Source organism: Notechis scutatus, chromosome 4, assembly GCF_049901735.1.
Source record: "Notechis scutatus isolate UNSWTSFEM ecotype Mainland chromosome 4, rNotScu1.2, whole genome shotgun sequence".
Classification (NCBI taxonomy): Eukaryota; Metazoa; Chordata; class Lepidosauria; order Squamata; family Elapidae; genus Notechis; species Notechis scutatus.
In genome coordinates, this window is record NC_142012.1 from 124328376 (window position 1) to 124343231 (window position 14856).

At 37.8% G+C, this 14856-nt stretch overlaps 1 protein-coding gene across 1 annotated transcript in view; it reads right to left on the reverse strand.

Annotated features, from left to right (window-relative positions):
* Positions 1-14856, reverse strand: part of HPSE2 (heparanase 2 (inactive)) — a 142506-nt gene that overhangs the window by 28542 nt on the left and 99108 nt on the right. Inside the window, exons 4-6 of the mRNA XM_026667632.2 lie at positions 13030-13203; positions 12440-12611; positions 4568-4615 (exon numbers count right to left, since the gene is read on the reverse strand). Of these exons, the coding sequence (XP_026523417.1) occupies positions 4568-4615; positions 12440-12611; positions 13030-13203 (394 nt within the window). The remainder of the gene's footprint in view (positions 1-4567; positions 4616-12439; positions 12612-13029; positions 13204-14856) is intronic.

Genomic DNA, 14856 nt, shown 5'->3' on the forward strand with positions numbered 1-14856 from the left:
TTCAATTTATTGCAGAGGAAACTTTGCTCCATTATCTGACCCTAACTTTTACTTCAGTTAATGGCATTAAGGCCACTTCCCAACACTCAGGAATTTTTAGGGAGGTCTGCTTGAAATTAGATCTGTACCACCTTTTCTTTCTCCATTCCAGCTCACCCCGAGCCTGGGACTTGTGTTTTTGTTTCTTTGGTCCACTGTCCCTTTCTTAATATAGATACTGGATCTAATTTATGGGATGTTTATACACAATTAGGTACTTCAGTTGTTTGTGTGAACCAGTTGCTAAATTCTCAGACATATTAGACCTAAGCTAAACCTAGTATTTTCCACTTTGCTTCATCAAGGTAACATTTTGGCTGTCCAGGCAGAGAAGAAAGAGAAGGCTAGCATGTGAGCTGATAGGAATTTGCACCATCAAAAAGGCTGATCTGTAAAATAATTGCATCAAACAGCAGTCTTCTGCATTATCTGAGATATTCTCCTGCCTTTATTGTACTACAATTAACCATTACTGACATGCTATGTATCCACCAGCTCCAACTGCTCAGTTTCAGTTTCTGACTTCTGTTTTTCTTAATAATTTATTATGAAAACATGTGCTGCATGTGTACATGCATACACAATTTTCAAATAAAAGCCTTCACCACACAGCAACACCAAAAACCATGGCAACATAAGTTCTGATAGGATATGGATGGGAAGATTGTTTTCCAGCAATGACAGGAATATTAATTTCTAGAAAGTAGATGCTCTGCCCCACCCCTGAACTGAATTTCTTTCTAAATCTACATATAAATATCATAGGATTTAATTAAGATTACCATGTGTAGAAAATTGTAGCAAATAAGTTCATGTTTATACTTAATCTAGAAGCATCCACTGCCTTAGTCCAACTTGGGCTCCTGAGAAAAAATACTGACTGTAACATCTAGATTATTTTTATCTCAGTGATTGGGTCATGGCTGCAAACCACCTTGATATACATATTCATTATATGATATATTACACATTTTGCTTTTTCTTTATTTCAGTCCACCGCAAGGATTCTTTCAAATAATTTTTCCATACTAGATGTTCAAATATTCTTTTATTCCATTCAGACAATGTAACACCTACAAAATTCATGATATATATTTCATGAGCAAATATCTCACAAAAGTACTGCCAGTCACCCTAAAACCATAAAAACATGTGATAGTACTAATAAGTAACAAATCAACCTGTGGCCAACAGTGCCATTTTCATTATAGCCAGACTTATTCTCTTTTTATAGATAGTGTGTCTGTTTCTGGGAAAGTAATCTGAATTCCCATATTTCTGAAAATTAGGAAGAAAAGCAGCATAATGAAAAGAGTTTCATAGTGCCTATAAGAGTCTGCTATATGATACTGTGAACAATGAACTTATATCCTAAGTTACCATAGTTTGTTATGAATATAACTATGATATTATTTGGAAAATGCTCCCTTCAGAGGGCGATAACCTTGCATAGAGTCTAAGGCATTCAAAAATATGCAACAGCATTCTTGCATATGTGCTAGTGATAGTTTAAATCAGTGGTTGCCAACCAGTGGGCCAGGGACCACTGGTGATCCGTGAGAAAATTTTGGTGTTCCGCAGAGAAATGTCACCCCTAAAGCAATTAATCCAGGCTGCATGGGAACACAAGGCTTCCCCGCCCACATGGCCCGCGGGAACACAAGACTTGCGTCACTTGCATTGCGAACAACATGAGGTAGTGAGGGGAGGGGGGAAAGGGCAGAGGGGGGAACTTGCCCCATGTGCCTCACCTGGCCACTGGACTGCTTCTTTCTGCTTCTTTCTTCTGCTTTTGGCTGCATGCAAAGAAAGCAGCAAAAGTCTTTCTTTCTCTCCCCCAAATGAAATGAGTCTTTGGGACCCTGCAAGTCATCCTGTTCCAAGAAAGCTGCGCCAGCACAAGTCTCACAAAGACTCATTTCTGGCGGAATTTGGGGGAGAGAAAGAAAGACTTCTGCTGCTTCTGCTGCTTTCCTTGCATGAAGTCAAAAGTCTCTCTGTCTCTCTCTCCCCCTGAGAATGAATCTGGAGATGGTATCCTGCGATCTCAAAGAATGATCTATTGGTAGGAAAACAGGGTGGGGAATTTTCCTGCAGACTTTTTTGTGGATTTTCCCAGGGAAAACGTCAGCAAGCCACCGTCAGTCAAAATTCATACTAGTGATTTAAATTCATACCGCGGGATTTAAAATAACGAGTTTGGTGGTCCCTGAGGTCTAAAAGGTTGGTGACCCCTGGTTTAAATGAAATTTGAGAATATCTTCCATCTACCTAATTTTACTATGTTCTATTTTTTGTCAGCCAAAAGAAAATCATCAAGACTTAATGCAAGCAAAGTTACATTGCTTTCATCAAAGGATTTGTCTTCTTTGTATAAGACCTGTTGATGACTCCTGGGCATCCAGTTAATTTATGATTTAGGGGAGATGTTTTCACTATCATCAGGAAACATACATGGAATCCTTGAAGGACATGATTCATTAAAAATGTGCAAGGCAACACCTTTTTAGTGCTCATCATTCTGAAAATATCAATAATGCTAACAGCCAAATCCCTAGAATAAATTACCATTGTAGTTTTCAGTATTAATTCATAACTGGCACTAAAGCCATTTTGATATGCAGAAGAAACACCAAACATTAATCTCAACTATTTTTCAAGGGAGCTACCCCAACTAATAGGACTGCTATAGCAAAATTCCTATAGCCAGGATTTCTTCATTAACAATAATCCGTTCAGTCTTAGTAAATGCTGAACATGAGAGTTTCCAAAAATATCATGTATTATCACTGGGTAGTGAAACTTGATTGCTCAGTATAAACAATACAAAGAACATAAATTGCTTCTTTCCCCCAGCCTTTTTCTGAAGCCCACTGGCTCAGCAGCACTGATTCTACATTCAGTCAGTTCCCTACAAGCTGTTCCTTACAACAGCAGGTAAATGTGATACACTTGCTGGCCTATAAAGTGGTGCCCCCCAACCTTTTGGGCACCATGTACTGGTTCCGAAGAGAAAGGTTCTTCCACGGACAGGAGGGGCATGGCTTTTCATGCTGCCTGCATCCCATGGATGGGGCTTTGCTTGTTTCTGCCAGTTGCTGGCATGCCACAGACCAGTGTCTGTCCACAGATCAGGGATTGGGAACCCCTGCTATAAACCATTAATTATTCAGGTAGCCAAGTTGACTTCCAATGTGAATTTTCTTCAGAATAGCATCCTACCTGAATATGAAGTACTCCAAGGGCTTGCTAGGGCTTTGTTACAATATCCTGTTTTAAACTTCATGTGAAGTCTCGTTGCTCTATAGTTAGAATAAACACTATAAGAGAGGTGGTAGCTGAATTCCAATACTCAGCAGTCTCACCTAGCAATACTAAAGAAGAAGGATGCTGAAAATTATTATTCAGCTTAATGATTGCCAATTATCTACACCAGGGGTTGCCAACCTTTTGCACCTCAGGGACCACCAAACTCATTATTTTAAATCCCGCGGACCACTAGTATGAATTTTGACTGACGGTGGCTTGCTGACGTTTTCCCTGGAAAAATCCACAAAAAAAGTCTGCAGGAAAATTCCCCACCCTGTTTTCCTACCAATAGATCGTTCTTTATTTGAGATCGCAGGATACCATCTCTAGATTCATTCTCAGGGGGAGAGAGAGACAAAGAGACTTTTGACTTCATGCAAAGAAAGCAGCAGAAGCAGCAGAAGTCTTTCTTTCTCTCCCCCAAATTCTGCCAGAAATGAGTCTTTGTGAGACTTGTTGTGCCGGCGCAGCTTTCTTGGAACAGGAAGCCTTGCAGGGTCCCAAAGACTCATTTCATTTGGAGGAGATAAAGAAAGACTTTTGCTGCTTTCTTTGCATGCAGCCAAAAGCAGAAGAAAGAAGCAGAAAGCAGCAGTCCAGTGGCCAGGCGAGGCATATGGGGCAAGTTCCCCCACTCTGCCCTTTCCCCCCTCCCCTCACTACCTCATGTTGTTCGCAATGCAAGTGACGCAAGTCTTGTGTTCCCGCAGGCCATGTGGGCGGGGAAGCCTTGTGTTCCCCTGCAGCCTGGATTAATTGCTTTGGGGGTGACATTTCTCTGCAGACCACCAAAATTTTCTCACGGATCACCAGTGGTCCCTGGCCCACTGGTTGGCAAACATTGATCTACACCAGTGTTTTTCAGTTTCGGCAACTTTAAGACATGTAGACTTCAACTCCCAGAATTTCTGGGAATTGGTCCATATGTCTTAAAGATGCCAAGGTTGATTTACACCTGTGGTTTAGGTTCTGCTAAACTACAGGAGTATGTAATCTGTGGTCACCTGCTGAATTTCTTTGGCTTTACATAATTAGAAGAGTACCTCTTCCTTTTTTCATGCAAAAGACTGAAGAGCAGAATGAGGGTAAATTTTTGAGTTCTCTCTTGTCTGAAGACTCTGTCAGTGTTAGGTTCCCTTTTGTACTGCATCCAACCTTGTTATTATCATCATCCTTTTATAAACATTGAAAGAGGAAAAAGAGAAGAAAAAATACCTACTGTTGCCAGGTAACTGCATCCACTATGTTCCCTGCCACCTTCATGAACCTGTGAAATACAGAAAGTGGGTAAATTTATGGGCATAAGAGAAAGGCATACATGTGTACATGTGCACATGCATGTACACACACATCCTACATACACACCTGTCCCTCTATCTTTGAACAAATCCAAGTATTCTGTCAAATACACAAAATGAGTACTTTTGTGAGAGCCATGCTTCAAAGTAAATGAGCCAAATGCAGTATGAAATAAATATTCATGCTTACTTCAGTTCTGCATGCACTTTTTTGTTGAAAGAAAAATCTAATCTAAATAACTTTAAGCCAGTAATTCTGACTCAATTAGTGCTATAATATTTAAAGATCTGAACCTCTTAAAACAGTTTTCTGAACATGGCTTCTTTTGAATATTTTGGAATTGCAACTCTTCAAATTTCCAACAAATATAGTTTAAAACAGGCACTATTTTTAGAGAAAGGCAAGAGACACAGAATTCTAGCAGTTAGCTGGGAAATGTGTATCAGATTATGAAGTGGGCAAAAGCAATATGTGTAATACTTAAGTGTACACAAGTGTGTGATGCCATGACTATCTAAAATATATGGAATGATCTGATTTCACAGCTAGAACTGAAAGTGGCCTAGCATTTTCTCTTGCTGATCACAAAACTACATCTAATTTTGGAAGGGAAAAGATACAGTTTCAGAGGAAAAGATTTCCAATTCTTTCTCCAATGCTGCTGCGTGGATTAAACTGGCAGACCCTCCCAATTGTGTTTCATTTAAAAATTGTTGGGAAATCTGCAGATTCCAGACAAGCCATTTATTACGCAATCGTAACATGTAGTTCATGGGATTTTATAGCAAGATCCAGATGTTATTGTTTTCTGTTTATAATCCACCAGTGTTTTTTCTCTACAAAGAATCCCTTAAGAAAGAAAAGATGGAGCAATTGCATAACATGCACTGATGGATAGAATTACAAATAAGTCTGGAAGCACAGCTAATCATGGAGAATTATTTCAATTAGTTTAGTCATGTAATACAATCTCAGTAACTGTGAATCCTGAGAGTGACAACGTAAGAAACATGCCATTGTGAGTTGCACTCATACTGTGAGTCACAATGTTCCAGGTCTAATGGTGATTTGAACATGACCCCACACACACATTTATTCATTCCAAATGTGAATGAATCGGAAATAGCATCATATTGATAAATTTATTCAGCACAAAAATATTAAAGAGTACTAATCCTGCCTTATTTATAGTTTCAGCTTTGCTAATAGATAATTTAGATAGTAGATAATTTACTTTTGTGGGCTGCTAGTCATTCAACCAACCTATCACTATTAAATTCTAATTCATACTGATGATACTGTGCTGTGTGCCATCAATGGATGTCTTCCCACAGTTTCATGCAGATTTTAAACAAGAATAGGTAGAGTACTAATCCCTGTACAGCAGGGGGAGAAGATTTCCTATCTCCCCTCCCCCATCAACATTGACTGGAACCATACCCAAAATGAAGCTATTCAGGCAGAATATTAAGAGAAATTTCATTTTTCTTTTTTATCATAGTAATGGATCTAGAAGGAGATTTGTGAAAGGTGGAGTGTGGAGATTGCAATGAATTGGAAAGTATGGGAGTTTCAAGTCTTGGGATAAAAAAGAAGGGGTTTCCCAATCTTCAATAGACCAACACAGTTTCTGTTCGTCTTATTTTTTAAGTATCTGAGTGAGTGGTTGGATGATAAGAGTTTTCTCCAAACATCTTGAAGAGTAGAATGGCTGGAATTATCTTGGTTCTGGTGTTGAACATTGGAGTGGTAGTTGGATCAACAAAAAGAGGTAACAGAAGGTGGAGGTAGACACAAAGCAGCGGTAGAATTGGAATTCCCATTCAGCTGTTAGCAAGAGCCATCACTCAGCTGTTTTGCAGCATGTCCGTCGTAGTTGAGCTATAGAAGATCTCTCCCTTCTTTGCTTTTTTCCAATATCTAGTTAGAGTTCCAGGAGTTTCTACACATTTTCCTGTGCTCATTGGAACTTATTAGACCATATTATTATCATTGGATCATGTTGTACATAGCACCACTTTCCAAAAAGTGATGTTTTACTGTTTGGAAAGTTCCCTAGTAATAATCCATTTATAAAATTCAGAAGACTCTTTAAAAAAATAATAAAATCAGCATTTGGAAGTGGGAAGCCATATCAAATATTCAACTTGAACTAACTGTACCAACACTGAATTAGGTGATTCATTCATCTGAGTCTTGGTAATGCAAGTTTATAAGAAAAACAGGGAACACCAGTCCAAAAAAGAACACAATCTACCTTGCATATTTTATATCATTTATATTCTGGTAAACATATAGAAATAGTGGTATTTTCCAACCAATCTATAAAATTGAAATAACCTATAAGCCACACCCACTTGAAATCCTCCCCGATGAGATATAGTTAGCTCTTGACTTACAACTATTTGTTCAGAGACTGTTGGAAGTTAAGGTGGTGCGAAACTAAGGAACTTATGGCTACTTCTTGAAGTTACAGCCAATGTAGTGTTCCTGAAGTCATGTGATCAAAAAAATGTCTAACTTTTAAAAAATAATTGTTAATAATAATTGTTTTATACGTTTATTGTTTTAGTCTTGTATGCTGCATAGAGTCACTTGCTTTATGAGATCAGTGGCTCATTTAGACAAACAAACAAAAAATAAATAAAATTCTTCCCTTTTTTTTCTACTTGGCTTTTCCATGATCCACGTGTAAAATGATTTCGGTGAAGGTGTATGATATCTATATTGGCCAGATATACTTGAAGAATTCCCTGCCAAAATTCTGCTAGATTGGTTATATCTGTTGTCATTTTCATAAATCTATGCCAGCTACTAGCAATTACCCTGTTTTCCACAGGTGCTTAAAAAGATTGATTTATTGCTCATTCTAATAACTTCCAGGGTATAAAAGTCAAACTAACCAGTCTATAACTCCTTAATTTCTCCTTCTTAAATGTAGACATCACATATTTGTCCTTCTCCAGTCTTTTGAGTTTTTTCTTCTTCTGCAAGAACAGAAGTAATTGCTTGGGCTCCAAGATATTTCTCCAGAATTTGATAGTTATTCTTTGATGTGTGCTTTTCTTTCCTGATCCACATCTGTTTTCATTCCATGTTTGTCATATATCAACATTCTGCAGCATACAGCATGTAAAAATGGGTTCTGATTTAGTGAATGGTCAGAGAACTGTCTCAGAACATATATGAATGTCTGCGGTGTCAGTCAGATCTTGGGAAATAAATTAATGGCAACCTCTAATATCAATGATAATTCTTGCAATATGTAAAAAAAAACTTCCAGCAATGCTTACATAGTATAATGTTTGTTCAAATGAACAACAGGTAGAGCCAATTTTATGTAACAAGAAGAAAAAAGAGTGAATCTCACACCTTATGCTATAGGAATAATAAACATGCACAGATGACAGCATTCATCTACTGTTTTCTATTAAATTTAACTGTTCGTGAAAAGGACTTTCCTAGAGAAAATACTCCATAGCTTTAGAGCGTGTATTTTAGGCAAGTTCAAAAGTAGCACATTTTAATCTCTATCTCTCTATCTGATTTATATCGTGCTGCTCTTTTGGTGGCCCACAATAACACACAAAATATAATAATATTCAAAAATACACATTATAAGTACAATAAAATAAAGCAAAGCAATTCCTGGCTTCAGACCCTCTGGGATAGTTCTGTTTTCAACTTTTTCCAAAAGGCAGATGGGAAGCCATTCCAGATGAGCCAGGCCCATCACATTAAAATATTTCCAGGCTTCAGCCTCTCAAACCTCTCAAAACTGGGGACAACCAGCTGCTTCCGCTTGCTCAACCAAAGTGGTCAGGCTGCCGGTGGAGAGATGCAGTTCTGCAAATAATTTGGTACTAAGCCATAATACAGGTTAAATGAGGTATTTTCTATATCTGGTAAAACAACCAGCAATTAATAAAACAGAAATCTCTAGTAGACTGCCACAGGATTATTTGTGTGTGACAGAAGGAAAAGTGTGGGCTATAAAATGGTCTGTATCTGAAATTAATTTCTCTTTCACTATAGGTGCTTCTAGTTATTCTGCAACTCCCCTATTGTGTTAATGGAATTTTATAGGGGGTTCATATGACATTATTTTTATTTGCAACCTCTTATGATTCCAATTGCTTCCTCCATATTTTTTTCTTAAAAGATGAAGTAGTTGCACTTTATCTTTTAGTTGGTAATATTACTAATCTTCCATCTGACAATACCCAATGAAGATTAAGGGGGAATGGGACTTAAAAATAAGCTTTATGACTTATAATTATTTCCTGTGTTTATGGGGCAAGGGGCAAATGGTTTCTTCTGCAGATTTTCAAAGGGTGTGTATATATATGAATGAGCATTGAATCTCCAAGAACATGCATAATGCTTTTATTGTTGTTGTTGATGTTGTGGGTTTTTAGGGGAGAGTCCTGCCAAAACCAGTTATCCCAGAGAGACTTAAAATCATAACTTAAAGTCAACTACGGCTGTTCCAAATTTAAGATAATATTTTTACTCTTCTTCCAATTCAATTTTTACATTTAAATGATTTAGCACACTTTATCAATGATGTAGTTGATGACTCAAGCAGAAGCATGACCCTATCCCTCAATTGCTAGATGCTGCTATTTTAGTTTGAATTACAGAGGAGACTGAATTCTTGTCTTCTGTAGAAATGCTTGTCTATTATTCTAGCTCCTTATGTAAGTTTTTAAAATATGTAAGTTTTTAAAACTTTTGAAAGTCCTGTGTTGCAGAGACAGTTGAATTAATCCAAGAACGAGAACCATATTTTACCATTGTGTGTTGCTTGTTTTGTCACTAATGTGTGCACTGCAGGTTTTCATATGCTTCTACCAACATGGGGTTTCATGTGGCCATTTTTGGAGTGTTTTTAATATTTTAGATGGGGTTCATTTTTGCTACTCTATGGCTCTGAGTGCTGACATCAGCCTGAATGCACAATGGAAGTCTATAATGCAGATAGTAAAAAGTATGCTATCACACTTTTTCTAGACTGAAATACAGCACTTTGATGCAGCAATCTGTCTGTGCCCTAATTTTCTGCATTATTTTCTTCTCAAAATCCACATTTGGTTGGAGAAGAAAAAATAACTTTCCCATAAAGCAGTCTTCCCCAAATTCTCCATCAAATTACAGTATGGGACTACTACAGAATATTGCTTGAGAATTCTGTAAATATTCATCTGGAGGACACAAGGCCGGGAAAATAGATATATGTATTAATGCAGATACATTTATGACAATATATGATATAATATGAATTATTTCATAAATATTAAAAATGGCAAGGTACCACAGAAATGCACACTTGTACAACTGAATTATAAGGAATCTATTAAACTAAATATGGTGACTTTTAGAGGAACTCAACTGTAAGATATCCAGTCAGTAAGATAACAGCTACAGCTTAACAGAGGTTGGGACCACAGTTTTAAAGCATGCAAAAAAAGATCATAAACATGTAAGGCTGAACATTCCCTTCAAAGGAGGCGACTTAAATCAAATAAACTGTCAAGGTAGTTTGCATACCTATCTGACAGCACAAACTATAAAGTTGATATACTTATTTCAGGGATGCATAATGTTTTCTCTCATACGAAATCCATTCTTTTGTATTTGTTCATCTTTATTATATGGTCAAACATCAATAACACAAGAAAGTTCACCCTGTTTTCACACTTCTAAAGATTTTTTTTATTACTTTTACTTCCGTTGGTAGGAAAGCCCACTGTTTGATGCAGATACTTCAAAGGAATTTTTGGTTATAAGGTCAGACACGTAAGTTAGGAAGTGGGTAGACAGTGTGACAGCAAGCTGAATACTTTGCTTTATTATGTTACATATTTTACAAAAAGTTAACTGAAGAGCCTTTCTCATTATATATGAGCACACATATATATGTATGCACTGTATATACTGCTTGCATATGTGTGTATACACACAGATACATACACACACATATGTGTATGTGTGTATTTGTGTGTGTATATGTGTATACCAGTGATCCCCAACCTTTCTTATGCCGCGGCCCGGTATCCCAAACCTTTTTATGGCACGGCCCGGTACCGGCATTAGCTGGGCGCCGCCATCTTTTTTTGATGAAAAAGTGCTTCCGGTGACCTCACCAGAAGCACTTTTCATCAAAAAGATGGCGGCGTAGCGCTCGGTGAGCTTTTCTGGGCAGAAATGGCTTTCTACCCGGAAAAGCTCACCGAAAGCAGGCGCATCTTTTTGATGAAAAAGTGCTTCCGGTGAGCTTTCTACCCGGAAAAGCTCACCAGAAGCACTTTTTCATCAAAAAAAGATGGCGGCGCCCAGCAAACCAGTGGCCTGGTAGGACTTGTTCCACGGACCGGTACCGGTCCGCGGACCGGTGGTTGGGGACCCCTGGTGTATACAGTGTACACACACTCTCTCATACACACACACACACACACGCACACAAACTTTTTAACTATTAAGGAAATGGTTTACAGGGACTGAAACATCTTACACCTATGCCAAATCAATCAGAAAGTGAGAGGAGGAATGCTCAGTCATCCCATAAGTCCTTCCTTCAGCTCTGAGAAATGTTGCACAGGATCAGCTTTGACTCAGAAACTAGCAGTTCTCCTTTCTTTTAGATTTAGTTGCTAAAACATATGTCACAAAACTAGAAGGGACATGATTATTTTACTTCTATTACAAGAAAAGATATCATATTTCTATTTAGATATTATTAAGAAACCCTGAGTAGTTCAGGCGCTTGCTGTCATCTTAATATGATTTGTAAGCAGATATGGCAAATACAGCAATGCCCAGGGGATCAGATAATATCAATTTAAAATATCGAATGCTAAAAGGGTAGTACTAAAAGACTACTTTAGATTCGGCAGGCTCTTTGGGGGGCAAGATCATACAATGGCATCACAGCTCCCCGAGTTTCTTATGGAATGATTACTGAACTTATTTCAACTCTCAAATTGGTATTGAAATTGGTCTCCACAGAAGTCGATGTAGGAGTGCAATCCCTTTTGGTTCCGTAGGACCTTCTTAAAAGTAGTACCTTTGAACATGGCATTGTCTAGAGTCCCCTGGAGGGAATAGACCAGTGGGGCATTGTCTGTGATAGTTGAAATTAGCATGATGTAACACTTTGTGAGACCTGCTTTGTCCTGCTTCACCATACAGTAGCAAAGAAGAGGCTAGTCAGTCACTTGTTAAAATTCAGAATTTTCCCATCCTTGCCCAAAATTACACAGTGTTTTGATTGGTGAATTATTTCCTGCCACTTGTAATATTCAGAAAGACACAGGGCATCCAAGCGAGAAAGATTAAGCAATCACTATGCCTAACACATCCCAGCACGAGAAAGCTTTAACAGAAGTAATGATGCAGGGTAAGAATTAGCAATAAAGTTATCAAATGTTATGTCAATGTAGTTTCCTGTTTCAGGACGGGTGGGAAATGGCCAAAGGGGAAAAGCATGACCAGTTGCTAGTCCCCTCACATTTGGCCATAAAACATCTTGGAATGGTTCTGATCTCTTATATCTGATGGTGATGGAGCTCTTTACTAGGCTGTGCATTATTTTCTTAGCTTACAATGAGAAATGCAAGGCTTCCCTATTATAAGAAATAAAGGATTATATAGTAATTCTGAAGATAGGTATGGATTCCCAGGCTGAATGGAACCAGTGCAAATTATATCTCACAATACAAAGATAATAATAATAAGCTGAAGTTAATATTTAATTTTCTAGCTTTCTACATTATTTGCCATGATCACTTACCCATCCAAGAGGGTGACAACATTTTTTCTAGGTCTCCCAATATTGGGCCCATACAGATTGGCTCGGGAGTAGGTGCGGATTAACTGTAGCAGTCTCTTCAGCTGCATATAGTCCTTGCCCAATTGAGTGCCATTCACTGCTCGTCCTGTGAGGGTTCGGTAATTATTTGGTTCTGTAAGAAAACAGAAAAAAAAAAATTAACCAACCTTGACAATATCCTGACAATTCACCTGATAAACCTTCATCAATCTGGAAGCATTACATGTACTTCATTTAACATTAGTTTGAAGTTACAACAGCCTTGGAATGAATCTAATTGACTCAATTTTGGATATAGTGATGTAAGATTGCACTGTAAATATATTTATCTCTAGGTACTTGTAAACTTTCTCACATATATATACTTGGTCTCACATTTATTGCACTAATATATTAATTCAACTCATTTGTTCTATTTGGATCCCTGTAGGGATGAGTTGCACTAACATTCCATACAACATGCTTCATTGAGAAAAGTTCCAAATGTAGTGCTTCTTTGGTCCTCCCATTCCCTTCCCTTCTCCAAATCCCCATCCTTAAAGTTCACTTACCATTGCCCAGTTCCCAGGAGATATTGTACTTCTTGCTGGCACTGTACTTGAGCAGGCTGAGGGCATTGGAGCTGTTCCAGGAATTGTTGGGATTCCGGCGCAAAGCATTTAATGCAAAGATGAGATGCAGGCCAGAGCAGTCAGCAAAATTATAAAGTTTGTCTAGAGACCTGGCTGGGAAAAAAACAAATCCAACCTGAAACTCAAATGCAAAGAGGAACCCTCTTGGCTACATTGGAAGATGCCCTGGGGTAGGACTATATCAAAATACAGCCTTCATATTTTTCAAAATCTAGTTGTTCTAGAGTTTCATTACTACCCAACCCTTCAATACAATGATATGAATTGTTATAAAAGGACATACTCAGGAACTCACCTAATGATTGTTTCATTATAGCAGTTGGGAGTGGGGGAGAAACACATGGATACATAGAGTCTACCTTACTATTCTAAACCCTCCCTGCATCTCTGCTTTTCTAGTGCCATAACACTCACCTTCAGTTTGCCAAGGAGTTGTGATTAGCTACTAGAAGTGGAGAGCCTTCATAATAATGGTACAATTTTAGAGGGGAGATAAACTTGTTGAAAAAAGACCAGTAAACGCTAATATTATGATGGTTGGTTGAATAGCCAGGTGTTTAGGCTAGATTTGGCATGTTTATCTACTTATCAAATCCTTCCAAGGACCTGGAATAAGCAGATGTTGTTTGATAATATTAACGGCATTGCAGAATATATTTCAAATAAAGTTATCTTTTGCAATTGACTGGTGGTAATTTTGCCAATGCCAGTGGAATTCAAGTTCCACATGTTTTGGAATTACACCCAAGATGCCTATTACTTTTGGTACTATCTTTGCTTTTTTTGCCACAGTCATTCTACTTCTATATGCAGGTCTTTATATTTTATTATTATTACTTTGATTGGTTGCATAGTCTGCCAGATGTTTAGACTGGATTTGGCATTTTTATCAACTTATTGAGCTCTTCCTAAGGATGTGGGATAGGGAGATGTTGTTTAATAATAACACCTGTCACAGGCCATAATTGTTTTCTCATCAGTGTTGTTGTTCACAAACATTGATGTTTCATGGTGTTAAAAGTATTATTGCAGGATGTAAGCTGTTTCAAGTAAAGCTGCCTTTTGCAATAGAGAGATGGTGATTTTGTCAGTGCTGATGGTGTTCAAGGGATACTCCAGTTCTGAGATTGCACTTGAGGAGCTTATAATTATTGGCACTACCTTTGCTTTCTATTATTATCAAGATTTTTAAGTAGTGACAGACTATTTCCCCAAGCCCCCAAAATTCACAGAACAGTAACTATGAGCAGAAGCTATGAAAAAATCTAATTTTAGTGCAGAGACATCACTCTTTGTTGTCCTGAACTGTAACACATGATTGTGAAATCTGAATTATCAGTAACATTGACGCCTTTGATTTATGGTGCTGACAAAAGTGATTGAAAATATTTTGGATTGCAATAACATAAAATTCAATACTAGATGAAATAAAACCACAGAAGCTCAAATGATGAAGCTAAAGCTTAGTGATTTTAGACATACAGTATGCAGCCAGAAATAATATGATTGGCAGGAACATGTAACATGAAGGCAAAAGACCCTGATGCCTGGACAAAGAGTAAGCAATCAAACCAGAGGCCAACAGTGGGGTGGCTGGATACTATCAGTGTAACACAAGCTTATGCTACATGCATAAAATAAGATGTCAAAGAAACAACTCTATTGACAAGTGATCCTGGCAAAATTATGTCCACTGGATTGTAAACAATTGGAAGTGACAATGAAGTAAGATTCATGATTATTTAT